The following is a 27,410-nucleotide window of genomic DNA, read 5'->3' as shown; positions in this document are numbered from 1 at the left end:
GGTGACAGGTTGGACTTCATAATCTTTGAGGTCTCTTCCAACCTTGGTGATACTGTGACACTGTGATTAGGGAGGTATGCCACAGGTACATGCCAGTGCAGAAGGGATTCTTTAGTTTCTTGATGAAGGTCACACCAAATGCTTATGGATTTAGTTGTATTTGAGGGACACTGCACCACGTGTGTTGGCCCCAAATGGTACCCTGAGGATCCATTTCTGCAACAAGTGAGAAAAAGCCTTAAAAAATGTATGCTGACAAGACTCAAATGTAATACATTCTGCAAAATGCACTCTTCTTTATGGGGAACAAGAGACTCAAAACATTAGCAGCAGTTGATGCTCAAGAAATGGCTGAACACTGTGGAGGAACTGCAGCCAAACCCAGACACACTTGGCATGGTGGGGTACAGCAGCCCTAGCAGATCCATTACTCCCCACTCAGCAGGGTTACAAACACTTCTTTACTGACAGAAATATTCATCCACAACATTGCTGAGATCTCCTGGTGTCTGCATGTTGCAGGATTCTCCTGGGAGGAGTAGGAATTAGTGTGTGCCTACATTTGACAATGTTATTTCAAGTCCAAGACAGGTTACAGAATTTATAAATCTCCCTGGAAAAAAAAGGATGTTTTGATTTTTTTGTTCCCTGGAGCTGCTTTTATCTGTTCCACAGCCATGCAACTTGATGGCCCAAGAAATCACTTCACACAAATTGTTTTATTTTAAAACCAATGGGGTTTTTTTATGTGTATTTCCAAGGCTTATTTACAGTAAGTACAATCATTAACTCTGGTGGCTCCATGGGCAGATGTGCAGATCAGCACACACATGAAACTCTCAGGTTAATGTGACTTTAAGCTTCTTACATAGTCCAAAACTCCAGGGTTTGTCCCACTTGACATGGGTCTGACAGGTGTCACTGGAACAACAAATATGTTAACAGATCATAGCCCCAAAAGCATTCATCAGTTCTGTACCCACACTTACCAAGCCTTCCTTCTAACAATTCACGCTGTACATGTCACTGTAAACATGCTCATCTAACAGAGGCCTCCACCAAAGTTCAGCAGATTCTCCTAGATAAGTGAAACTTGATACACTGAGCTGTGTAGAAGCATTTACTTTTTGTCATGTTTAAAAAATAAGATGAGGGCATGTCCTGGCTGCCATTCAAGTGCCAAATCTGAACCTCAGTGCATAGAGCCAGCTCCCATTAAAAGCAAGGAGAGATAGAAGGCACTGTCCACTTGGCCTTCACTAAGTGAAAAGAAACATGGAAAAGAAGGGAAAAGGAAAAGAAGAAAAAAAGGCAGATTTCACTACAAGTTAACACAGCAACAGAGCCAGAGGTCAAACTTGGGAACCCTGCCAAACCTTCCCTACATGATTCTGACAACATCCACTGGGGAGAATTAAGGCAAACTAGGGGGAAGAGGCAGTGACATTGCCTAGAAAGCAAAATGGATTAGAAATCAGTGACATTAGAATAAACCTTTATTAGAATAAACCAAACCAGGTTGGAAGAGACCTTCAAGATCATCGTGTCCAACCCATCAACCAATCCAACCCACCCAAACAGCTAACCCATGGCACCAAGCACCCCGTCAAGTCTCCTTCTGAACACCTTCAATGACGGCGACTCCACCACCTCCCCAGGCAACCCATTCCATAGCGCAATCACTCTTTCTGTATAGAACTTCTTCCTAACATCCAACCTGAACCTCCCCTGGCGCAGCTTGAGACTGTGTCCTCTTGTTCTGGTACTGGGTGCCTGGGAGAAGAGACCATCATCAGCCTGTCTACAACCTCCCTTCAGGTAGTTGTAGAGAGTGATAAGGTCACCCCTAAGTCTCCTCTTCTCCAGGCTAAGCAGCCCCAGCTCCCTCAGCCTCTCCTCATAGGGCTTGTGTTCCAAACCCCTCACCAACTTTGTTGCTCTTCTCTGGACTCGTTCCAGCAAGTCAACATCCTTCCTAAACTGAGGGGCCCAGAACTGGACACAGTACTCGAGGTGTGGCCTAACCAGTGCAGTGTACAGGGGCAGAATGACCTCCCTGCTCCTGCTGGCCACACTGTTCTTGATGCAGGCCAGGATGCCATTGGCCCTCTTGGCTGCCTGGGCACACTGCAGGCTCATGTTAAGCCTACCATCAACCATTCTAGTGGGTCAGTAATAGGTGATATGAGAAGAGAAAAAGAAAGACTATTGAGAATAACAGACAGAAAATACAGAAAGCTACCATCAGGAAGGAAGTAGGATGATATGCTGCAACAGCAAGCATAAATAAAAGGAGATGCACTGATGAGAGGCATCTTTCAGACATGTTAAATAGCTGATTGTCAAAATATTGTCAGTAAATACACAGACACCATGTTTGCCTCTACAGGTGTTATACACTATGGCATATAGTGGCCTGGGTGGTAGACTGATGTTTAGAGAAGACAACTCTTCTCTTAATTCCTCATCCACCCCAGCTCCTTATCACATTTACAGCTCCCTCAAAAACATTATCACAGAGTGCTAGTTACTGACCACACTTGGCAATACCCAAAAGGCAGCTCTGATCATGGACTTGAGACTTGCCATAGGGCAGACTTGTCAAAAATACACTGTTGAAGTTGCTGGCACTTACAGCACAGAACAGAAAGGTGCTGTGACTGCCCCACAATCAGGCACCTCACAACTAGCAGCTGACCAGTGGGGTCCAGCATAGCCAACCAACATAGCCCTGATTCCCAGGATAGAGACAGGTTGAGGACAGGAGACTGGAATGGACACTTGGGACAAAAAGAAGGGAATGTGGAAGACTGCAGGAATGGGTCTGTCCAACCTCCTGAGCTCTAGCTGTCCTTTATGAAATTACCAAGCACTCCAATAAACTGAAAGATCACAACAGATGCTTTTCACTGCTGCTGGCTTATTTTGCATATGTTTGAACAAGGTCCAAACATATCTTTATCCTTAAAATACTAAAAACATTCTCCACAGGCTCCAGATAAAACTACCTCCTGATCAAACCCATCTGACTTCCAAAACCCTTCCCTTTCAGAGCTCTGTGAGAATCAAAGCTGTTTGATGAGACTTTCTTTCCCCAAAGCAGCATTTATCAAAGCTTCATTTTTAAAATCTGTGGTGAAAAGGGATTGTTGTGTCCAGGGTTTAAAACAGGCCCTGGTGTCAGTGCTTGCACCTATGCGTCCCGGGAAGGGCCACGCCGAAGCCCTGCGGGTGGGACTGACAAAATTCATCCCTCTAAAGGCATCAGAACAGATGGATCCACACAGCAGAGGGATGAATTCACTTCAGATCCTACAACAGCTCAACATTAGCACTAGTCACATCAGAAGGAAAATGCACACAGAAAAGGTTTCTTTACTTTTTCATCCCTGGGCACCCAAGCCTTTTGCGTTCCACTTCCCAGCCCCTGCTGTGGAAGGAGCCATCAACTGTCCACATCCTCCACCTCTTGACAGCCACAGCCAGCTACAAGGATCTGCATCCCCGGAGGGCTGTGTCTCCCAAGGAAGACGAAAGAGGCAGAGAAGGAGCGTCATGAGCTGCGCCCACAGATCTGCTCGATGTGGTAGATCTCCTTGGGACAGTCAGCAGACAGGACGAGAGGAGCATCCTCAGTTATCACAACGTCATCCTCGATGCGCACACCAATGCCGCGGAACCTCTCCGGGGCGCTCACATCATCCTCAGGGATATAGATGCCTGAAAGAAGAAGGGGAATAAACCCATACAGCACCCTGCAGAACAACATCTTTCCCTTACTGCACCACCATGAGAGCAGGGCTGGATTCTCAGCAATCTGAGTGCGATCCCACAATATTTTCAGTAAGGAAAGCCCCTCTCTCTTTTATCCCTCACTCATGGCAGATGGTAGGCAAAGGAAGAAAAGTGTCCCTCAGTGCCTACAGACACTAACATATTAAGAAAAAGCTTCCACAATTACAGCTTGTCCTTCCACACTTCTTGCTCTCAATGCTATGTTCACAATGATGATTTTAACAATGTTCTGAATAGAGAGAAAGAGAAAAGAGCCAAGCATTAAATACCAATTTCCAGCTGACAGCTCCAAATCCACTGGCAAGCAGAAAGAAAGACTCATCACAAAATGCCCAACTTGCAAAGCTCAGTTATGGATGCCTGTAACTGCAGACTGCAAGGCTGGAGACACCACCAGGGACTGGCAGCAGTTCAGTCACAATAACACAGGACACAGCACAAGTGAACTGACTCTGCTTCTCTGCACGGCAGTTGACCTGTACTGCTGGTCAGACACTATCAGTTTGAGGTCCTCATTGCTCTGCTTTCTGCTGCACAGGCACTTTCTGAGAGCTTGCTCCCATCATTTGTTACCTTGGCTGTACCTGGGAGGGAAATACAGGGTTGGGGATAACTTTAGGTTTTCCAACTCTGTAACCATTTTCAGTTTCACCAGAAAGGACCTGAATGCTTTGGTCTGAGGGACCAACTGACTACTGAAAGCAATAGTGTTATCCTCAGTGCTGCATCTTTTGTCCACCACTGGCTGCACATCTTTTTACCTGGTTCGATGGTTATCACCATGCCTGGCTGGAGCGGGAGCGATCGGGACATGTCTGGCGTGTCATGAACGTCCATGCCCAAGTAATGGCCTACATGATGTGGGCAGTACTTTCGAACAGCCTAGCAGAAGACAAAAACAAGTGTCACAGAGGCAGTTAAAACATATCCCAGTCTCTTGTTCTAATAGAAAAGATGGGGAGAAGAGGCAGAAGAGTTGTGTGTATAACTAGCAATCTTACTGCCATGACTAGGTCATCAGGGGCTGCCTTCCATTTGCCAGAGCTGGATGGCCCTCAAAACCCATCAGTACCAGGTGCCTGTTGTGAGACTTGCAGACTGCCTTTTCCCCCACTGAAAAGAACAGCCCAAGCCCTTCAGTGTGTCAGGCAAGACTTCAGTTTTCTGCTCACTGAGCTTTGCTGCCCCAACCCTTTATATTCTTTAAACATCCAAGTCCTGTGCTGCTCCCAGCAGCAGACCCTGACAACCAGTGGTAGCTGATAGAGCTGCTACATGATGTGGCAAAAAGGTCTCCTATGCAGGACAGAGAGAATGCTGTGCCAGTTTCACTCAGCAGCTACAGCAGGATTTTAATCCACCCCTGCAGAGCACAGACACCACCTTCCCCTGCAGCATCCTAATCCCCCTCCCTCCAGAGAGGAGCTCCTTGACAGCAGGAATCCAAGAGCTAAGTCCTCTGCTGTCTCACGCTCCTCACATTCACTGGGGAGGGAGCTGCAAGCGCTGGTCTCATCTGGCTGTGCTGCCGCCTGCCGAGAAGAGCTGGCGTGGTAGCCTCCCTTCATGTTCTGGACTGACACTTGTAGGACAACCAAATCGGGTAGAAATCTGTCCTGCTGCCAAAGGGGTGGTTCCAGCACCTGGTTCCACCTTCTTTCTTGTATTGGCAGCAGCAGTCATGCAGGTTTGCAGTGACTGGGACTGGATGAACTTCTCTAACCACAAGCCAATCCTATTTTACCTGCAGGTTCAGCTCTAAGGCAGACCAGTTTCCCAGCCTCCTTCACCAGGTAGCTCAGAGAATCCCAACACTGACACAAAATAGCACAAAAGAGACAAGAAGTGGAAGGACTGAGAAGAATGGGCTGCACCTTATGGTAGCACTGCAGATTTATGTTGCTACACAGATCATGAAACTGTGACTAAGTGCCTGCAGCCAGCCCTGGACCCAGAATTCTGTGTTAGTGCCAATGTCCCTGTAGGTCCCTTCAGACTGCCTGTACTCTAAAGCTGCATCTACACTAACAAGTAGTGTCCACCAACAGGAGTGGACCTGCAGAATGAAATAGCAAGTGCAGAGGGACACATCACAGAATCACACAAGCAATCACAGCATTGTAGGGGTTGGAAGAGACCTCTGAAGATCAAGTCCAACCTCCTGCCAAGGCAGTTCACCTACAGAAAGTCACACAGGAATGCATCCAGGCAGGTTTCGATGCCTCCAGAGGTGGGGACTCCACCACCTCTCTGGATAGCATGTTCCAGTGCTCCTTTATCCTTAAAGAAATTTCTCCTTATGTTTAGATGGAAGTTACCACATTATGTGCATACAAGACTGAGGGGGTTACTTCACACCAAACTGATAAAGTTTAGCCTTGTCTGAGACAAATCCAGTCCTGATACCAGCCCACAGCATGAATTCAAGCACAGTGCATGGCAGCAGTTAGAAGACACACCTGAAAAGCACATTCCTGAGCCAAACTATGGCCACTAACATAACCCAAGGAAAAAAGAGTCAGGCTGAGTACCTTGAAGTAGTGGCTGTCAGTGACACTGCTCTTTAGGACCCCCAAGTCTTTCAGTTTCTGTCCAATAAGACTCAGCATGAGGCTGTAGATATTTTCTAGATTCATGCCTGGGGAGCAGAGGCTCAGGCAGGACTTCTGGATATCCAGCACAGCCTGGTATAACTCTGCCTGGGGTTTGGTGAACCTGTAAATCATTGAGAAAAGGAACAAATGACATTTCTCACAACTAAGCCTCTACCTAGAATCTATTCTGGGGGCAGATTCAGCTCAGCTTTGCAGCAGGGAATGTCTGAAATGAAAGCAATTGGCTCCTTATTAGAAGTGCCAGACAAGCATCACTGCAACATGCCAGTCAATACACTGAGGCAGGGGTTCTCAGCTGACAGCTTAACCCCAAAGTAAAGCAAGGCAAAGCTACTGCAGGAAAAAGAATGCACTTGAGCCAAAACATACCGGATTCAAAGACACAACCACGAGGACATCACAGCAGCAAATTCAGAACTGACAGAGTTGTCTGTACAGGTCAACTAAACTCCTGTTTTCTTACACACAATCTAAGTCAGTCACAGCTGAATGCACACAACCCCTCCCTGCACTTGAAGCATGCTGCAATAGCTGAAAAAAGCAGTGACCACATACATCCATGCAGCAATTAATAAGGCAGCGGGGAATACAGCTTCTCATGCTGAAAGATTAGTTTATATGATTTGATTACCCTGAAGAACCACAGAATGGTACATGTTGAAACTACTCACAAGGAACACATACATTAAAGCCATCAATTATTTAAGAGCTTCTCAAAGTTCTTCAAAGCAGCCTTATCACAGCATACCTTCCATTGACGGGCCAGGTACGGGTGATGTCACTGACGTAGCAGGAAGACTCACATCCACCATCTAGCAAGACCAGTTCACCATCCTGGGGAATAACAGGAAAAATGCCCTGTGAGCCAGTCCAGCCATTGACTGGATTGATTTTTCTGTCTGAGAGCATGAAAGGAGATTATGTATCTATGTTTGCAAAGCAGCTGCAGAGCTGTGAATTCCTTTTGCAGACCAACACTCCAGGTGCAACTGTTTTAGAAGCAGGCTAATTCCAGTTGGATTGTTCCTCTGCATGGCAGTCTTTCTGTTATGCTTACCACTGATTTTCAACCACTTGAACTATTCTGTGCTCTAAGACATCAGTCCTATTTATACATGGATTGCTTACTCCAGCAAATTGAAGCAGTGACTCCTTTCACTAGAAATTCTCTGCTAGTGACTGAGATAGAAGAGTTTTGCAACAAAAACATTAAGATTTGTGAGCTACCCCCACGATCACTGCCAGCTCAAATTTAGCTTTGTCACAAGGTAGGAGGACCCAACCAAATCACCCCTCTGACAGTGTATCACTACTGTAAATGTAATTTTGAAGAGCTTGTACCATCTTCCCATCTGGAACCCTTTTGATTGCTCAAAGATATACTTCTGAATCTACCTGGTGATGAAGAAAAAGCTTATGGAAGTGTGAGCTTCCAAATCACTTCAGCAAAACTGTTCCATGTCAATTAAATCACTGACTGCACATCTTCCAGAAAGCCATGCCAAAAAGACAAAGGGCTAGGAATAAAACTGCTGCCTTGCCTTCCCTCTTTAGAGAGGCTGAAAACAAAGGGAGCAGCAAGCTCTGGAAAAGGTTTGAATTAAACTCTCTAAGGATTTACACTACATGTACTCAGAACAGTCAGCTCAGTAGGTAGAGCATGAGACCCTTAATCTCAGGGTGGTGGGTTAAAGCCTGCAGTGGGCAGGCAGCAATGTCCTTTGGGCCAATGGCATCAAGAACAGTGTGGCCAGCAGGAGCAGGGAGGTCATATGCCCCTGTACACTGCACTGGTAGGCCACACCTTGAGTACTGTGTCCAGTTCTGGGCTCCTCAGTTTAGGAAGGAGGTTGACTTGCTGGAACGAGTCCAGAGAAGGGCAACAAAGTTGGTGAGGGGTTTGGAACACAAGCCCTATGAGGAGAGGCTGAGGGAACTGGGGTTGCTTAGCCTGGAGAAGAGGACACTCAGGGGTGACCTTATTACTCTCTACAACTACCTGAAGGGAGGTTGTAGACAGGCGGATGTTGGTCTCCTCTCCCAGGCAGCCAGTACCAGAGCAAGAGGACACAGTCTCAGGCTGTGCCAGGGGAGGTTTAGGTTGGATGTTAGGAAGAAGTTCTATACAGAGAGAGTGATTGCCCATTGGAATGGGCTGCCCAAAGAGGTGGTGGAGTCACCATCACTGGAGGTGTTCAGGAGGAGACTTGATGGGGTGCTTGGTGCCATGGGTTAGTTGTTTAGGTGGGTTGGATTGGTTGATGGGTTGGATGCGATGATCTTGAAGGTCTCTTCCAACCTGCTTTATTCTATGTAATTCTACTCCAAGGCCTTTTATAGAGATTCATTCCACAGATCCATGAGTGTGCCAGCAGCCATGATGTGGAATGACATAGCACATTAACAGAAAAAATAAGAAGCAAATGCAATTGCTAGCACTACTTCCAGTGCTAGTTGCTACCATTGTGTACAGGGAAGTGCCACAAACACCTCACAGTAGCTAAACAAGCAGTGAACAGATCTCACTTTCCCAGTGAATAGACAGAGCACAAACTATTCCATTTAAATGGTTGGGGTTTTTTTTAATCAGAATAGCTGAATCATTTGATTCTTTAAGTAAAACACAAAATTATAACACCTGCCCTCTTCCAAGCAATTAAACAAGCTAAGTAACAATTGATTGGCTAAGTCAATTCAGCCTGTGGTTTGATTGTCCAGTAAGTGCCTTATGTCAGGCATCCTGTTCTCTGTCTTTAAAGCTGAGTCCACTAAGTGGTGGACTGAAGAAAGCCCACATAAGGGCTTCAGGTGCCTTCCAAATTAGACACTTTGTTAGCCCATTTGGCAACAAGATCTATAGGCAGTGTCACACAAAGGAAGAGTCAAGTTTATGGGTTTAACCTCCTACTTGACAGTTCTGAAACAACCCAAGTGACAGCCATTTAACTGAACAACTCTAACAGAAGCAACTGGAGTTACATGAGCACGCCTGACCTTGGATGACAGCACAACAAAGGAGGCTTCTTTCTGCCAAAAGCAGCCTGTCATATCTTTTGTATGTCTGTCTCTGCAGATCATTTCAAGGTCTGCTAGCATGCCAACTTCAAGAAAAGACAATGCTAGTGGGAAAGCTTCATCCTGCATTAAGGCAGAGGAAAAACACGCTTCTCTCAAAAATGAATCATGAGTGGAACAGTAAGGGAATACTGCTTCTGAAAATACTTATCTGAATCTAAAGGTGTATTGTTAGGAAAGCTGGAGAGCATTCAGTTCAATACTGTGCATTTTCAAATTAAGACATGCTAATTTACCTACAGCCATCTAAGCCACCTCTCACCACTTAACACTAAGCCTTTCCCTCTTTGTGCCCCTTTTCTGCTTTGCTGGCCTACAAAATCCAAACTGCTTTTCGAATTGACAGCACCCAAAGGGTGGCTGTCAATGGGTCCATGTCCAAGTGGAGGCCAGTGACAAGTGGAGTCCCTCAGGGATCAGTACTGGGACCAGTCTTGTTTAACATCTTTGTTGGCGACATGGACAGCGGCACTGAGTGCACCCTCAGCAGGTTTGGTGACGATACCAATCTGTGTGGTGTGGCAGACGCTGGAGGGAAGGGATGCATCCAGAGGAACGTTAACAGGATGAAGAGGTGAGCCCATGACAGCCTCATGAGGTTCAACAAGACCGAAGGCAAGGTCCTGCATCTGGGTCAGGGCAATCCCAAGCACCAATATAGGCTGGGCAGGGACTGGCTCGAGAGCAGCCCTGAAGAAAAGGACCTGTGGGTGCTGGTGGATGAGAAGCTCAACATGAGCCACCAGTGTGCACCTGCAGCCCAGAAAGCCAATCACATCCTGGGCTGCATCAAGAGAAGCATAGTCAGCAGGTCAAGGGAGGTGATTCTCCCCCTCTACTCCACTCTGGTGAGACCACACCTGGAGTGCTGTATCCAGTTCTGGAGCCCCTATTACAGGAAGGATCTGGAGGTGCTGGAACATGTCCAGAGAAGGGCCACGAGGATGATCAGAGGGCTGGAGCACCTCTTCTATGAGGACAGACAGAGAGAGTTGGGACTATTCAGTCTGGAGAAGAGAAGGCCCCAAGAAGACCTTATTGTGGCCTTCCAGTATCTGAAGAGGGCCTACAAGAAAGCTGGGGAGGGACTTTCTCGGGTGTCAGGTAGTGACAAGACTAGGGGGAATGGAGAAAAACCTAGAAATGGGTAGATTCAGATTGGATGTTAGGAAGAAACTCTTCACCATGAGCGTGGTGAGATGCTGGAACAGGTTGCCCAGGAGGTGGTGGAAGCCTCATCCCTGGAGGTTTTTAAGGCCAGGCTAGACGTAGCTCTGAGCAACCTGATCTAGTGTGAGGTGTCCCTACCCCATAGCAGGGGGGTTGGAACTAGATGATCCTTGAGGTCCCTTCCAACCCTAACAATTCTATGATTCTATGATTCATGAAGGCAGTAATGCACCTGATGCTGCAAAGCAAGGCCAAGCAATGCAAGAGATGGCAGAAGACATCTTCCACCCCCCAGCACCTTCACGCTGCCGGCTGCAGAGGTCCTCTCTTTTGTGAGGTTAGTAACCCACAGAGCACTGCACACTGCTGCATGGATTGGGAGCAGACATGCTCACTAAATGAAGTATTTGCAAGCTTGCATTCAAGTCCTTCCACTTCTTGAATAAACACTGCTGAGTTATTGCAAAGAGGAGAAGAGGCTAGATGGAGTGAAGTTCATCTGTCACTGACAGTAGTTCTAACCAGGACAGGACTCCTTTCCCCTGCTCACTTGGAAATACTTATTTAAGTGTTTTGATCTGTTCAGTCCAAACAAAGAGCAGCTTGGGGACTTACATGGATGGGAACAGTGTATCACAGCACTGCATTTTAAGTTACTGAACTGCATATGGTTTACCTTGATGAGCTGATTGTTCTTCACATAGTGCAAAGTGTTTGATCTGTTGCCACCAGCAACGACAGGGGGGTACGCCAAGATGTCAGCACCACGAGCTCGGCACTCAAATTCAAACTGGAATATCAATTTACAGAGGAGGAGACCATTAGTGCTGACTCAGGTGATTAAGTGCCCTGGGGCTCTTCTAGTTCATGTCTTACAGCTATTTTCTTAATTTGTGTAACACAAAAGTAAAACTGGAAGGACAGACAACATCCACCCCCATCTACCTCACCTCCAGCTACCACATACTCACCTTTGCATACAGAAAGGCTTCATCCACTGGGGATTTGCTTGCAAACATTGTCTCTATGAAAGCCTAGGAAAAAGAACAACCTTTCAGATAGTAAAGGAGCCTGAATTTAAGGGAACTTTGTTTTTTTTTACCTGCTGTCTTTTTAGGAAGGTCTAAAATCACCTGGCCCAGAACAAAGGACCAGAGGTAGCTGAAAATGCAGTCTTGTCAAGGCTAGAATCAATTAAACTCTGTTTCCTGTGACACTGTATTTAGAAGAGGATTGATTCTAGTTTTTAAAGAAGGATTAGATGACTGAAGCTGATCCCAAGCGTTGGCATTTTACAAGCTGCCTCACCTATGGAGTCCCTCAACTACAATAGGAGTGCCTTATGCAGCTTTTCCTTCAGAGAATGACAAGCTGTGCCTCTCTTTTCTATTGTGATAATAGTTACAAAACTGTAACAGCATTTCCAGCATCTCTCAGATTTGTTTAAAATTGGCCAATGAGTTCAAAAGGAGTTTTTGAAGGAGAAGGGAGAATACAGACACAGGCAGTGTGTTCACAAAAGCCCTGTTTCCTCAAAATCAACTGGATAAATGGGCAAGAAAATAGTGTGGGGAAGGAGAGGGAAAGGTGGGGAAAAAAGTGAAGAGGCTACCCTTGCTCCTGAACAGATACTGCTTTTTCTCCAGGCTGGGAGAGAGTTAACTTTTCTCCTGATAGCTGGTACAGTTCTGTGTTTTGGATTTAGTGTGAGAATAATGTTGATAACACACCGATGTTTTGGTTGTTCCTAAGCAGCACTTATCCTAAGTGAAGGATTTCTCATTTTCCCATGCTGTGCTAGCCAGGTGCACAAGAAGCCGGGAGGGAGCGTGACCAGGACAGCTGACCCAAACTAATCAAAGGGATATTTCATACCATAGGATGTTCAGTAGATAAATATGGGGGGAGTTGGCTGGGAGGGTCAGCAGGTTGGTGAGCAACTGCATTGAACATCACTTATCTTTTCTTGGGTTTTATTTCTTTCTCTTTTTGCTGTGATCATTTTCGTTACTAATTATTATGATAGTTATTTAACTGTTCTTATCTCTACCCCTGAGTTTTGATTCTTCTCCTCCTCCTCCCACAATCTGGGAGGAGTGAGCAAATGGCTGCACAGTGCTCAGTTGCTGGCTGGGGTTAAACCACAATACTTAAAAGTCTACCAGCTGCTAGCTTGTCTTCGATGGAATTAGACTCCTTGGGAGAAGCTGGCAGTCCAAGCAGTCTTCTTGCTTCTCCTTGTGACGTGGATGGAGCTGAGTCCAGCCAATGGTTGCAACAAAGCAGTTCAGTAACAGATTAGACCAAAGCTAGCCATGCCACCTCACAAACAGCCCTCTCCCCTTTCTTCTTTGGTTCATTTGGAGAGCATACAATCCCTTACCTCTGCTGTCACTCGTCCAGCTATCTTCATCCTTTCAATCTCTGCAGGAGATTTGATCAGCCGAAGGTTTTGCACTAGGTGTCGGATGCCCTGGATATGGTTTTTGCTCCTAGCTTTTATCTCAGCCAGTGGCTGCATGTAGTCAGAGTGTAGCTCTGTGTGCACTGGTTTTCTCATGTCATACCAAACAACGTTTGACTCACCTGGAATGCAAAACAAAAGCTGACACAGATGAAAATAAATGTAGAAATGTCCTCCCCATATTGAACAAACTCACTCCTGAACTAGACCTGTTGCTTTATTTGAGACATGAATTTCCCCTGACTCTGCATTTACAGGCCATATAGACACTTTCCCTGTCACAGGACATTAGCAATCTCTTCAAAATCTGGAAGATTACCAACGGCCTGCACATCTGACAAATCTCCACTTCTCTGCAAATCAACTTCCAAACCCGTACCATTCAGGCCCTGCAAATCACATCTCATCTCATTCTCCCTCCATTTTTTGTTACCTTTCAGCCTGGCCACCAAGTGCCTGAACTCCTCGATGGTGTAAGCTTCGTCCACTCCTGTGAGAGCAATTGCCCCATCCGTGCCTGATCTGGGCCCATCCCAGAGCTCTCTGCTTGGATCTCTCCGGGGCACAAAAAGTATGGATTTGTGGGAGGGCAGCGCCTTGCCAGGAATGCTCTGCAGCACCAGGATGCTGTCAGGCTCCTGGAACCCACAGAGGTACAGAAAGTTAGTGTCCTGGTGGAAAACATAGGGGATGTCATTGCTCATGTAGTACGTGGGGTTGGCCAGCAGAATCACTGTGTGTTCCAAGCCATCCCAGCCATGGCTCTCTTTCTGGATCAACGCCATCAGCCTGTGGCGGCGAAGTGCATATTCCACTTGTGACAGTCCTGGGGTTACCTCTCCTACAAATACAAAACAGAACAGATCAAGAAATTCAAGGCACCCTGCATATTTTGCCTGATTCCTGCCTAACCCCTGATGTCTTTCACTGTGGCTCATTAGCCTTTCCCTGCTTTCCCATGCATCTCTTCAGCTTCCATCCCCCTACAGCACATCCTCACTCAAACTGCTCCTCCCTCATGCAAAGACAGCAATTTGTTCTAACAAACTGGATTTTCTGTTATGCATTTCTGTGCAAAAGCAGAAATCATAAAAACCTGGTAGATTTAGACAACCATCCAAAACAGATGGATGCTTTCAGACAGATGTTTAAAAAAGGGGAAGGGGCAGAACAAACTGGACTTTGACTGCTGAAAACTGATGGGGTTTATAGTACCTGAACATTGAACAGAAGATTATCTCCTGAGGCACTGATTTCCTCAGATAAAGCTAGAATGTCCATTCAAATACACACTAAGTCAACTCATTAAGTAACTAGTTCTAAATCCCAAGGGGCAATTTGAGTGTTGCAGATACTGGGAGATCAGGCAGAAACACAGGGGTTGCAGAGTCTAACCAGTCACAAGATTCCAGGCAGAAACAAACCACCAGCTCTGGGCTGGTGTCAGACTCTGTGAGAAGGAATTTTCTCCAGGGCAGATGTAGCTTTTCTCACTAATTAACACATTGGATTTTTCCAAAGTTGGATACTCTTACTTCTAATTACTCTAAACAAAAGATCTCTTAAGATAAAAGTACATTTGAAATTGCTGCAGTCACAAAGGATATGAAGTAGAGCAACCAAGCCACTCACCAAAACCAGACTGAAGCTGGAAGAACAACCAACAATGGACAAAGTATGTATGTTTAAAAACAGGAGACTGTGATTTCAACTAATACATAAACCTTAATCAATACTTTGGCTAATACCCTCTTTTAACACAGGTTGCATTTTCCTACAGCTAACTGTCTACTTTCACAATCTTTTCTTCCACTTTAATGTATTAGTAGTGACAATTCTAGAATCAAAGTGGACATTTGGCTTGTACTGTAAGTAGACTCTTTCATGGGTGGGGTGGGGTGGGCTGGGCAAGTTCTAGCCAGAATCCTTTCCCCTCTCAAAAGAGGGTTTGAAAAAAAAATCATCTATGTGGTATTTGCATTTAACTTCACACCATACAATCCCCAACACCTATTTGGTGTGAAAGGTGGTGGGGTTTAAGAAAAAAGACAAACCCGCAACGTCTGGTTTGCTCTGCAAATCTAGGAATTACAGGGAACACAAAAACTGGTTTGTTGCAATCTGATCCCACAGTTCTACAATGTCATGCTCTCAGTTTCTCATGCTCTGCTGCATTTCAGTCAGCTAACGACCACAACAGCCCAGTGAAGTTCAGAAGCTGCAGCAGGGTGGAACAGGGGAACTGTGTTTTTTCCTTTGACTTCTCAGGGTATCAGGTAGTGATAGGACTAGGGGGAATGGAGGTGGGGAGATTCAGGCTGGATGTGAGGAGGAAGTTCTTCACCATGAGAGTGGTGAAGCACTGGAATGGGTTGTCCAGGGAGGTGGTTGGGGCGCCATCCCTGGAGGTGTTTAAGACCAGGCTGGACGAGGCTCTGGCCAGCCTGATCTAGTGTGGGGTGTCCCTGCCCACGGCAGGGGGTTTGGAACTAGATGATCCTTGTGGTCCCTTCCAACCCTGACTGATACTATGATACTGTGAACGTCTGGGAATTTTCCTTGCCCTAAAAGCACTTGCTTTTTAAACCAATAACTGAAATAAAACAATGTTGTGTATCTTAAAGAAAACACTTTATTAATGGAAAATTAATCTCCAGTGTTTGAGCTGTGAATACTTTCAAAGTGTCAGCCTCATTTCCAGTCAGCTGTTAATTAACCTGATCTAATATTGAAATTAGCTCATCTTTGAGCAGAGAGTCATAGAATGGTTTAGGCTGGAAAGGACCTTAAAGATCATGTAGTTCCAAACTCCCTGCCATGGGCAAGGACACCTTCCACTAGACGAGGTTGCTCAAGGCCATCCAACCTGGCCTTGAACACCTTCATGGAGGGAGCATCCAAGACCTCCCTGGGCAAACTGTTCCAGAATCTCAGCCCCCTCACTGTAAAAAATTTCCTCCTAGTATCTGCCCTCCTCAAGCTTCAATCCATTCCCTCTTGTCCTAGCACTACAGGCCCTTGTAAAAATCCCTCCCCAGTTTTCTTGTAGGCCCCTTCAGGTACCTGAACACTGCTATAAGGTCTCCCCAGAACCTCCTCCTCTCCAGGCTGAACAGCCCCAACTCTCTCAGCCTGTCTCCATAGGGCAAATTCTCCAGCCCTCTGATCATCTTTGTGGCCCTCCTCTGGACCTGCTCCAGCAGCTCCATGTCCCTCTTATGCTGCAGATATCAGAACTGGATGCAGTACTCCAGGTGGGGTCTCATGAGAGCAGAGGGGGAGAATCACCTCCCTAGTCCTGCTGGCTACACTTCTTTTGATGTATCCTAGGATACAGTTGGTCTTCTGGGCTGTAAGCAACCATTGCTGTCTCATGTTGAGTTTATCATCGACACCCCCAAGTCCTTCTTGAGGCTGCTCAAGCCACTCCTTGCCCAGCCTATATTTGTCCTTGGGATTGCCCTGACCCAGGTGCAGAACCTTGCAATTGGCCTTGTTGAACTTCACAAGGTTGGCTTGGGCCCATGTCTCAAGCCTGTCCAAGTCCCTCTGGATGGCATCCCTTCCCTCCAGCATGCCACCTGCAAACTTGCTCAGGGTGCCTCAGCAAGTTTTCATGTTGCTGACAAAGATGTTAAACAGCACTGGTCCCAGTGCCAATCCCTGAGGGACACCACTTGTCACTGGTGAGACTGGCCTACAGTTTCCAGGGTCTTCCTTTTTCCCCTTTTGAAGATTTGGGTTATATTTCCCCTTTTCCAGTCAGCAGGGACTTCACCAGATTACTGTGACTTTTTGAGTATGATGGACAGTGGTTTGGCAACTTGATCAGCCAGTTCCCTCAGGTCCTGTGGATTGATATCATCAGCCCCCATGGACTTGTGCACCTTCAGGTTCTTTAGATGCTCCTGAACCTGCTCTTCACTTACAGTGGGACCAATAACTTCCTAAGTTCCTTCTGACCTCAATTATTCTACATTTAAATATGTAAGTATATACTTAGATATTAACCTGTTCTCTCTGTGTATCTACCTAGGGATAAAGACCACATACCCAGAATATTTTCTTGGACATATCCTGGAATATATTTTTACTTCAAATTTCTTTTAGATTAATCATGATCCCCTCATACCCACATGCTCATTTTCATTAATCTCATAAAAGTTCACAACCTCAAGTTCTCTGTCATCACCACCGTCTAACTTTATAGCCACACATTTCTTTCTTCTTTTCCTCACAACTTAAATACTCTTTTGCATGGGGTATATACTTTAGACAAGAGCTGTCCAACTCTCAGTATGTCTTCCCTGAGCTCCTTTTCTACCATCTTTCTGCTGTGACCCACAAGACATTAGATACAAAGCAGTTCAGCTTGCACAAAGGACTCCTTCTTATTATAAATTGTATTGTATTTGCAGGACAATGAGCTCCTAAATATGCCACTGCCACCAAGCACTCCATAAGAAAAAGGTAAAAAGCTAACACATGAAGCCTATTTTTGGAATCAGTATCATCACAGACAAGGAAATGAAATACTGGACGTAATTACTGTCTAATGAGGCTAATCATAAACAGCTGAAATCATGGACAACTGTATGATGCAGCAAATCAATACTCTGTCCCAGACATCTCAGAAAAATAGAGGCAAGAAAGAGTACCAATGATTGGCTTACACAGGGCCTGAACCTAACCTGGTTTGAGAAGGTGTGGGTGTGTGAAAGGGCTGGGCTGGCCCAGGTATCGGCTTGGAATCTTCTGCTGGGCAGGCTGGATGGAAAATCTTCGGAGAGCACATGACTCACAAACTAGAGGAAAGAGAAATGCACCATGTCAAGGCAGAACACCTTTCCAATTAGCAAGATGAAGAATTATACTTCAGACACCTAACTCAGTAGCATTCATTCACCTTGCATCACATAAATGTCCCCCCTTCTCAATAATAGCTTATGAAATGATGTGCACATGACTCAACTAATGATCATAAAACAGATGAATATGCCAAACCTAACAACCCAGCAAGAAAACTCAGAAAGCTATGCTGGTTTGCAGAGGCCTGATTTCTGTACTTGGTGTTTATGCTGCACTCAGAGCTCTTCCTAGCTCAGTTCACTCCAACACTGCAGGGTCTGATGTGCAGTGTTTTCTGTAAGATTCCCTGTTGATGTATTTACTTGACAGTAGCATTAACTGAATTGAAAGCAGTTCCTCAGAAGCATACAGTTATGTGTCCCTCTTCAAATCCACACACAGCCAAAGCAGAGCAGTCTGAAAGAGAATTACAAGCGTGCATCTGGGAGCTGGGAGTGTGCATGATAAAAGATATAATTTTATCTGTCACAAACTTTACCCACTTTGGAATTCTTAGTCACAGCCTTTTGCAGCTAAAGAATTGCTTCTTCCTACAGACAAATAAGCACATGGAAGGAGACAGCTTTTGCCTAGATACAATTAAACACATGGAAAGAGACAGTAATCAATCTCCTCACATCTACCAGCTGATGTTTTGGAATATGGTTCTCTATTATGCCACTTGCTATGTGCCTACGACAAAAGCAATTCATGTTGCTATAGCACGGTACTGGATTCTTAGAATAGAATTTAACCAACTCATCAGTACCACAAATAAGTACAACAAAAGCAAACCAGCTGCCTGCCTTTCAGGGAGCTGAGGCTCAGAGACAGCAGAATATACAGGCTGTGGGTTTTCTGTGGGAGCTAGTATTATTAGCCAGTAATTGAAGAGTACTTATGTATGACAAATGATAGTCATAACAAAGTATTCCCTATGTAATGACTGCCGGCATTAACAGGCTGGAAGCCCGGGCAGTGAAATGTAATTACAGCTTTATGTGAAGTTTTAAAAGTGTTTTCACCGGTTCTCTCCACCTACACTGAAGACAAACACGATGGCTTACAACGAAACAAGTGAACACAACAAGCACTAAATAAAGCAGTATTCTGAAGACAGCAAGAAGCTTTCCATATCATTGCTTTATTTTTCAAACAACAGGCTGTTCTTTCCTCGGATTGAACCGTGACTGGGGCTGTAACTTCGCTTCCGGAGAGAGCTGCCTTCCCGTACCTCTCGCACCTACAGCCCAACGGAGGCGAAGGCAGCCTCACAGCTCGCCCGCTGGCCTCTCAGCACCGCCACTGGGGCAGAAGGGTGGGCTCTAACCGGCACTAACGCTTAGCGTGTCTCGGGCTGTCGGTTACCAGAGCCCTGAGGTCGGAAGCAGACACAGGCGCGGGGCTGGACAGGACCCGGCATGACCGAGCTGGGCTACACCGGTGAAGTACGGCGCGTAGGGGTAATAGGAGTCTCTGACCTGGGAAGCCGCGCCAGCCCCTCACCGCCGCCACAAGCCTCCGAGCCGGAAGGCGCGACATGCCCGAAGGACACGGCAAGCGCGGGGCTCACCCGCCCCCCACGCCAGCCCACCCCCTGCGTGGCAGGGCCTTCTCATGCTGAGGCGCTAAGCGCTGACGCCATCAACGAGCGCAGGCGCTAAGCACCGCCGACTTAGCCGCCAATGAGCGGCGCTACACCAGCTTAGGCGCCCGACAAGGCTGCCTGTCTCGCTGCAGTGGAGACGCGAAGAAGAACCCGGTCCTCGGCAGAACTCCGACAGTGCAGCGGGGGCGGGCAACAACGCCAAGGAGAATAATGTTGCCGCTTCTGGCGGGACCGGGCCGCTCACCAGCCACCTTCCCTTCTAGAACGTTCCCGCCACTGCCCGGCAGCGGGGCGGGGCGCTAGGCCCTGGCGGGGGCGGGGTTCGGCGGGCGGGGGCGGTGCCGGTGCCTGGGGGTAGGAGGGGCGGGCTGGAAGCTTCCGCGGCGCCGCGCGGCGGTTGGGTCGGGAAGCAGCGGGCAAGTGAGCTTGGGTTGAGTGGTGTTGCTGCTGCTACTGCTCCGCCATGGACTCCCGCAAGCTGAGCGAGCTGCGGGCCTTCGTCAGGCTCTGCAAGCAGAACCCGGGCCTGCTGCACACCGAGGAGCTGGCTTTCCTCCGCGAGTGGGTGGAGAGGTCGGTTATGGGCCGCGCCGCCGTTCAGGTGGCCGTGAGGGGAGGTGGCGGGCTTGGGAGGGGGAGGGGTGGTGTGGTTTCGCGCGGGACGCGGGGGGAGGGGGGGAAGGAGGGGTCGCGTCTCGTCAGCGGGAGAGGGGGGCGGCGGCGGCACGTGCCGGCGCGCAGCCCTGCCGTGTCGCGGGGAGGGGAGGCGGGGGCGAGGGTAGGGGTTGTCGCTGCAGGTCCGGCTCGGTCCTGTGCGGCGGGGTCTTCGCCGGGGAGCGGCTCCGGTGGCTGCCTCCTCCTCTCTCTTGCCGCCGTAGGGCGCGCCGGTGTTACAACTCGGGCATTAAAAAGACTTATTTTTGTCTTTTGTTTTGCTTCAAACTCTGGCTATTCCCGTTGCAAAAGCCTGCCCCCCGGCCATCTCAGTTGCTCAGCTTTCCAGGCTGGAAAGCCCCAGAGTAATACTTACCGAGCCTAATTCTCGCATTATGCAGCAGAGTTGGCTAGCCAGTCTGTCTTAAAAGGAGCCGAGTTTGCGGGGAGGTGAGTGGCGTTCACTTACATCCTGGTACTCGAAAGCATAAAATACTTCACGGTTTAACGGGCGGAGTGGTTTCAGGCCAGAAGATGGTTGTCCCCTTCAAGTTCCGCGTGTCGCGTGGTTGTAATCTTGCTCCCCTGCGAGGCGCTTCAAACGCCTGCTGGTTATGCTGCGCAGCGCCTTGGCACGTGTGGCCTGTCATAGCAGAAGCTCCTCTGTAAGCAAATCAGCCTTGGTTCCATCCCGAGCACCCAGAAAAGCCAGGCTCGAAAGGTCCTTTGCTGCTGGCAGGGGACCCGTAAACACACTGTATTCAGCTAGGGTCCCACTGCTTGGCTTTCGTGGCTGCAATCCTCCTTATGCTGAAGAGCTCGGAGAAGTGAGGAAAGTCCTTGCAGATAACACATTTTTTTCATGAAATGGGAAGTGGAAAGATTATTATCTAGTGGTGAACTGAAATTTACTGCAGAAAACGTGCTTTACATTTTAATCTGCAAGCATTTTAGCTGTACTTTTTCTACTGCACAGCGCTTGCAGTTAGTTGAAAAACTAGCAGGGCTTTGTGTGTATATATAAGTCGATACTGGCATTTCACAGCATGTCATGTAGTATCAGTGGCCTGCAATGGACTACTGTTGTGTGGAGGGTTTTTTATCGGTTGGTTGGTTTTTGTTTCGCGTTTTTTGTTCGGTTTATTTTGTTTGTTTGTTTGTTTTTCCCAGTGGTGTTTAAACCTTTTCATGCATCCCAGTGTTAGCATGGCTATGAAACCACTCCTGTTCAACCTCGCTTTGAAGTGCTAATAGGATCTGCACGTATGCCTAGGAAGGAGAGGCACGTCTCTTACCTTCCTGCAGATCTTCAGTTCCTTTTGCTACCGTGAAAAGTGCCTCGCCCTAGATTGATTCCTTTCTTCTGTTGTGTAATTCTGAAGGTGTGGACAGAGTCTTTTGGAAGGGAGAGGAAGAATGCTAACTTCTTTTGGCCAGAGAAAGCATTAGGGAACAGAAAGCTGATCACTTGGTTTCTAACTTTCTTTGTGTTAATGGGGAGGACTCTAAATTCCACATGAATTTTGTTTGGTTAATAGAAGGATGCTTGTAATACAAGTATAAAAATTAGATTTTGAACTGTGGAGTGTGTTGGGGTTTTTTCCTCCATATAAAGTCTTCATTGGGTATTTTATCTCAGAAACTGAAACATATTTCAGAATAGAACCTTCTATAGCCCTCTCAAGGTTTCCAGTTTTCTTTACATATTTTGGAATGGTAAACCAATAAACTTTCAAGTCAAAATGGAAGTCTGTTGAGTTCCCCTTTGCCCTTCCATAGTAGTGCTGTTTGCAGTGGGATAATTAAATGTATTTATGGCATCTTCTCATTCTTTGGAAACTGCTGGAAACCTAGCATGGCTGGGCTTCAGGGGGAAATAAACTCTACAAGTCCTCTACCCCGTCAGGCTGACAGGTAGTAAGAAATGAAGATATAGGCTTAATCACTGCTGTGGGTGGTTACAGAATAATAACTAAACTGTACTAGAATCCATCAGTAAATTTTTCAACCAAAATTCTGATGAGCTAGCCTTTTTTTCTTACCCCCCCCTTAAAGCTAGCAGTTCTGGCTTAAATGATGCTAACTGCTCATAAACCCAGAATGGGCTGCTGTTAATATTGCATCAGAAACATTGTCCTACCTGTTTTCATGCACTGGCTATCTCCTAAGCTATCTGTCTAGCTGTTGTATTTGATTCCTGTGTAGGAAAGCACACACTAGCGTACGGTCTTGTTTGGAAAGTGTTTTGACATCCCTTTTAGTTTTCATAATTGCATAAAACAAATATTTTGACTTGAATCGCTGTGAGATGAGTCATTAAAGGGAACACGTTTCAAAAACCTGCAATTCAGTGAAGAAACAATAGCAGTCCTTGGAAGTAAAGCGCAGAATCCCTTCGAACGAGGCTCTTTGCCTTTTTTGCTTCTGTGGTGGTGGTGGTGGTTGTTTTCTTCACATATTTTGGCCACTTTGAATTCATGGTAATTCATTTTTCTTTGTTTTTATTCAGTATAATTTTGTTGTCAATTACAAAAGTGGCTGCAGAAATAATGGTTGCAGTTCTTCCAGCGAGTCGTAAAAGCAGCAGTTTTCCCTCACTGATGAGTGGAAGCATGGAGTCATTGTTGCATTAGAGCCCTGACAGCTCCCAAGAGTTGTTGCTGGAATTGCACAACTTTGTTTTAGCACAAAGGTTTCATTTAATTTTTTTCCCCCTCCTCTCTGTGTGTGCTATTTATGTAACTCATTACCTGCCTTTCCCACAAGTGTCTCAAACATCTTGAGGCTAAATGCATTGCAAACTTAAATATATGTCCTTGCTGTGCATTGAATCATTGTAATCAATATTGGTTTAAGGAATTTTGGAGTAACTGGTGTTTGAATTGCTCTGGGATTGTAGCTCTAGTTTAAATAGATAGTAAAAACACTTTCAAGGACTAGGAGTCAAACTGTTTAGCCTTTGCAGCTCGTGAAAGAGCATGTCATAAAATATGCATGTGTATTAGTAAGACATCTTACATGTTCTAAGCTTGGGTAGTTTTGGGTGGATGTGAAGCAAGTAGAGAAGATGAACCAAGTTGTTTTCTCCTTGGGATGCTTCAAGGTGTCAGGCTTAAAACCAGCTGATCTTGAGACCCATAATTTGGAACTGTTCAAGAACTTGTTCCCTGTGTGGTTTTTAGCTTGAGGTGTTCTTAAATACATGATTGGAAGCTGTGGATGTTACTGACCTGTTTGAGTCAGAGGGTTCTCAGTCTTTTTTTCAAGTGAGGCAGGCTCTGAAAGGCTCTTACTGTTAGGAGACAAACAAAAAGTGGTGCCAACAGGCACGAGATGACTTCTAATTTGTGAGCATTGTGTTACCCTCTTAGCTATCAGTACCACTGAAATTCTTCAGAATTCGTAGTTTCCTTTGTGCAGAAGAGAGATTCCAAGGCTTCCTTAGACAATCCTTCTAATCCTAGAGAGAACTTCTATTTTTCACAGACTGGTAGAGAGCTGTGTGCCCTACTGTCAGCATGTGAAGGTAAAACTTTGGTAGGAACAGTTATTCCATGTCTTGTGTGTTACAGTTTGTCAGTCTATGGTTATTTTGTCCTTGCGGTGTAACTTGATTAACTAATGTCAACATTCCAAGGACACATCTTGACTTTTGCAATAAGTTCAGAAGATGCCAGGTTTTGTAGCTTGTGACTTTTTCTCAGCAGTTTATCCTTGTAAACTAGAGGTAATGTAGTGCTGTTTGCTTGCTTTTTGCTTCAGAGCCTTGTGCCAGGACCTGTCTATCTTGCCACCTCCTCTTCCTTTGTCTACCCTCTCTCCCCCTATTCATCCCTGTCCTCATTCTGTCTCATCCAGGTTTGTTTTCAGCCAGTTTAGGGTCTGACTCTGGGATGGTGTTGGTGATGGGAGGGAGGAGAGCAGAGAACAGGATGCCAGCAGCCTGACTTTAGAAGCCATAGAATCTCATCCATAGGGTATAGTTTTATGTTGCACTGTTTCCTGAAAACACATAGTTCTGCACACTTTGAATTCCTCCTGCCCACTCCTCTTTGCCCACATCATTCTTCCCTCCCCTCCATCACATCTAACAGTGCTGTGGGGCCCCAATGAGTTGGCTGAGTCTGAGTTTGTAAACTGTTAATAAGTGGGAATATGGAGCAAAGGCTGGGTGGGATTGGCAGTCCTTGTGGCAGCCTGCCATGAGGTGTGAATAGATGTTGCATGAAATAGCTGGAGAATTCAGCCTGTGCTTATTTTCTGGCTGCTCACCAAAGTGGGTATAATATAGAAGTTATCCTATACTGAAAGCATGCTGTGTGTACTGGGGGTGCTCCTTAACTTGTAGCTAAGAAAAGGCATGAATATTGCAATACATGAGAGAAGTGAATTTGTGTACCCTGGGCAGCAGTTTGACTGCATAAGCATTTTAGGCCGTTGTGATTCCCTCAACTTGTTTGATCTCTGTTCCAAAACCAATTACAATTTGAGTACCACCTGTAGTACTATTTAGTTTTCCACTTTAAACACAAATTGTATTTTCAGGAGAAAATTAATTTTGGCCAGGGAGGCTGGTTTTCCTTGTGAGAATGGGTGGGGTGGGCGTTGGGTGAGGAGCATTGAGTACAAGTCACAGTGGAGCTGTAGGTGAAAGAGCCAGCAGGCAGCGTGCACTGTTACGCTCTGAAAAGCGTGGTGGATGTGTGCTTTTCGTTTGCTGGTTTTACAGTGAATTGGATCATCATCATGTTTCTGTCACTACAAAAAGCTGGGATTACCAGAAGGATTTGAAACAGTAAAACACATGTCACTGTTTTGATAATCTTACTGTTTTGTGGTTGTTTTTTTTCCCTCCCCTCTTTGTTTTGCTGAAAAGTATGGGAGGCACAATACCACCTGCTCCAGCCAATACCTCCACAGAGGACACAAGTAAGGTGAGATATGAACAATTTATGATGGCAAACTAACATTTGGATTCTCTGCAGATACAACTGAGCAGGAGGAAGGGGGGAAAAGTGCTGTCAATTTTTATTCAGACAGGGTGGGTGAATCCACTAGGGTGAGTGAGTGTGACAGTTCAGTTTGAAGCCTGCCCACTGCATGTTGTAGCTGACTTGTTACAGATGGCTTCCTAGTTTATTTCAAGTATTATCATGCTCCATTTCCTTAATCCTGAATGCCTGATGTTCTGTGCAATGCAAATGCCAACAAAAGTCTCAATTTCTCTGCTTCTTTTTATGTTTGTTGTGTTTATACACCTCCTCTGTAGTCTTCAGTGGATTAAATAATCATCTTTGCATAAAAAGAACTATTAATGGGGATGATAGATCATGAAGTGAACAGTTAAAACTGCCAACTTTTCCAGGCAGTATAGTGGAAGAGGTTTTTGTTGGGTTTGGTTCCTTTGTTTTGTAGGAGACAATAAATTTGCCATGTAGATATTTCTAGCAAGGTTGTCCTAAGACTGAAATTATTTAGGAAGAATTCTTGTTTGGGATTTACTAATACAGTGGATGCTGAAATTGCTGGCTAGTAAGAACTGTACAGAGGGATTATGTATGTATGTAGTGAGTACAGTCTGTGACACTGGATAGTAAAACAAGCAGCTTCTGTCTGTGATTAGAGCAGGATGTGCTAAGTTCTGGGATTCAAAGGAAGTAAGTAATACCATAGTATCATTCAGGGTTGGAAGGGACCACAAGGATCATCTAGTTCCAACCCCCCTGCCATGGGCAGAGACACCCCACACTAGATCAGGCTGGCCAGAGCCTCAGCCAGCCTGGTCTTAAACACCTCCAGTGACGGGGCCTTGACCACCTCCCTGGACAACCCATTCCAGGGCTTCACCACTCTCATGGTGAAGAACTTCGTCCTCACATCCAGCCTGAATCTCCCCACCTCCAGCTTCATTCCATTCCCCCTAGTCCTGTCACTACCTGAGATCCTGAGAAGTCCTTCCCCAGCCTTCCTGTAGGCCCCCTTCAGATACTGGAAGGCCACAATTAGGTCACCTCGGAGCCTTCTCTTCTGCAGACTGAACAGCTTCAACTCCTTCAGTCTGTCCTCATAGGAGAGGTGCTCCAGCCCTCTGATCATCCTCATGGCCCTTCTCTGGACACGTTCCAGCACCTCCACATCCCTCTTGTAATAGGGGCTCCAGAACTTACTTAGAAGCTGATGGGGAAAGTTGTTTGAAAGACCTCTCACTATGGCAAGTGAAAACAATATTTTCATCAGTGACCCCAGTTTATTGTTCACTGCTAAAGGACCACAGTCTAATACTATTTGAGGGAGAGAATTTTTGATCCAGAGAATGTCTGAAGAAAGGCAGAAGAGTTGGTTAGTATTTATTGCAAACCAGGTTCTGAATTGAGTGTTACCTGGATTTGTCTTGTTTGTTTGTTTTGATTATTGAATTACACCATTTGAAGGACAGGCTTTACCAATAATAAAAGTTCCTAAGTCAGGATCTGGGCTCTGTATAATTTGCATGCATGAGAGACTTAATCTGAGAGGAAGAAAAAGGGGATTTGTATCTTAAAGCAGTTTAGCCCCATGGCAGTCTCATGCTTTGAAAATGAATTTGGGGATTTTGGATGCATTGTTATTTATTACAGTAGCAATAGGCTATCAGTCAGAAATCATGTATAGTTATAAACACATTTTTTTTTCTTGCTTTCAGGGCAAAGCTGAGCAACAGCCAGAGGAGCCAGTTAAATCACCTGAACCAGAAAGTGAAGAGAGTGACTTAGGTGTGGAAAATAGATTACTTTATCACATTTCACCACTTTCAGCATGGTTCTGGAAATCCTTTCTCTGTTTGTAGAAGGAGCTTAATCTTGGTGGTGTTTTGTTTTTTCTTTCCCTTTCCATTCCCTGTCAGAAATTGACAATGAGGGGGTAATTGAACCAGACAATGATGACCCCCAAGAAATGGGAGATGAAAATTTGGAGGTAAGCACACTATTTTCAGTGTCCATGGCTGTAGGAAGGATAGGGAGAGGTTTCAAGTTTAGTGTAAGGATAGAAGCTGGGGGGTGATGAGTACAATATTAGCTGCATAGCCAGATGTTGCTTTGGCTCTAAGTAGAAATAGAAAATGTAACTGTCTTAAAACCTTCTTATTCAAGGTTAAGAGTTCATCAGAGAGCTCAGTGAGGAAAATCAGGTCAGAAAACAC

At 46.0% G+C, this 27,410-nt stretch overlaps 2 protein-coding genes across 4 annotated transcripts in view; one reads left to right on the top strand and one right to left on the bottom strand.

The window, feature by feature from the left end:
• Positions 1-714: 714 nt before the first annotated feature.
• Positions 715-20,885, bottom strand: XPNPEP3 (X-prolyl aminopeptidase 3). 2 transcript variants are annotated; one of them, XM_068142525.1, is made up of 10 exons: positions 20,607-20,885; positions 17,811-17,924; positions 13,553-13,960; positions 13,039-13,241; positions 11,627-11,689; positions 11,332-11,445; positions 7,159-7,244; positions 6,327-6,510; positions 4,557-4,677; positions 715-3,720 (listed from the first exon to the last, which is right to left on the bottom strand). In XM_068142525.1, the coding sequence occupies exons 3-10, from the start codon at positions 13,902-13,904 to the stop codon at positions 3,554-3,556; spliced, it is 1,290 nt and encodes a 429-aa protein (XP_067998626.1). In that variant the 5' UTR covers positions 13,905-13,960; positions 17,811-17,924; positions 20,607-20,885; the 3' UTR covers positions 715-3,553. The 2 variants fall into 2 exon arrangements, with proteins under 2 accessions (XP_067998626.1, XP_067998625.1); XM_068142524.1 differs by lacking the exon at positions 20,607-20,885 and adding an exon at positions 19,449-19,843.
• Positions 19,946-27,410, top strand: part of ST13 (ST13 Hsp70 interacting protein) — a 24,102-nt gene continuing 16,637 nt past the window's right edge. The window contains exons 1-4 of one of the 2 annotated variants that reach the window (XM_068142526.1): positions 19,946-20,149; positions 25,107-25,164; positions 26,913-26,982; positions 27,114-27,184. In XM_068142526.1, coding sequence (XP_067998627.1) covers positions 20,040-20,149; positions 25,107-25,164; positions 26,913-26,982; positions 27,114-27,184 — 309 coding nt within the window. In that variant the 5' untranslated portion in view covers positions 19,946-20,039. Of the gene's footprint in view, positions 20,150-20,398; positions 20,681-25,106; positions 25,165-26,912; positions 26,983-27,113; positions 27,185-27,410 lie in introns of those variants that run through there. The other variant, XM_068142527.1, reaches the window with a different exon arrangement.

Source organism: Melanerpes formicivorus, unplaced genomic scaffold, assembly GCF_026170545.1.
Source record: "Melanerpes formicivorus ecotype bairdi unplaced genomic scaffold, bMelFor1.0.p_v2 SCAF_8, whole genome shotgun sequence".
Taxonomy (NCBI): domain Eukaryota; kingdom Metazoa; phylum Chordata; class Aves; order Piciformes; family Picidae; genus Melanerpes; species Melanerpes formicivorus.
Note: the sequence above shows the minus strand (reverse complement) of the source record. Positions and strands in the feature narration are given on the sequence as shown.

Bases quoted from the DNA above. Each gene is read 5' to 3' on its own strand.
- XPNPEP3 (XM_068142524.1), bottom strand. From the start codon at position 19,509: ATGTCGCGCCTTCCGGCTCGGAGGCTTGTGGCGGCGGTGAGGGGCTGG. The intron at 17,925-19,448 runs GTCAGAGACTCC...TCTTTCCTCTAG, and splicing joins GGGCTGGCGCGGCTTCCCAG to TTTGTGAGTCATGTGCTCTC. The intron at 6,511-7,158 runs GTATGCTGTGAT...AATGATTTACAG, and splicing joins ACCTGGCCCGTCAATGGAAG to GTTCACCAAACCCCAGGCAG.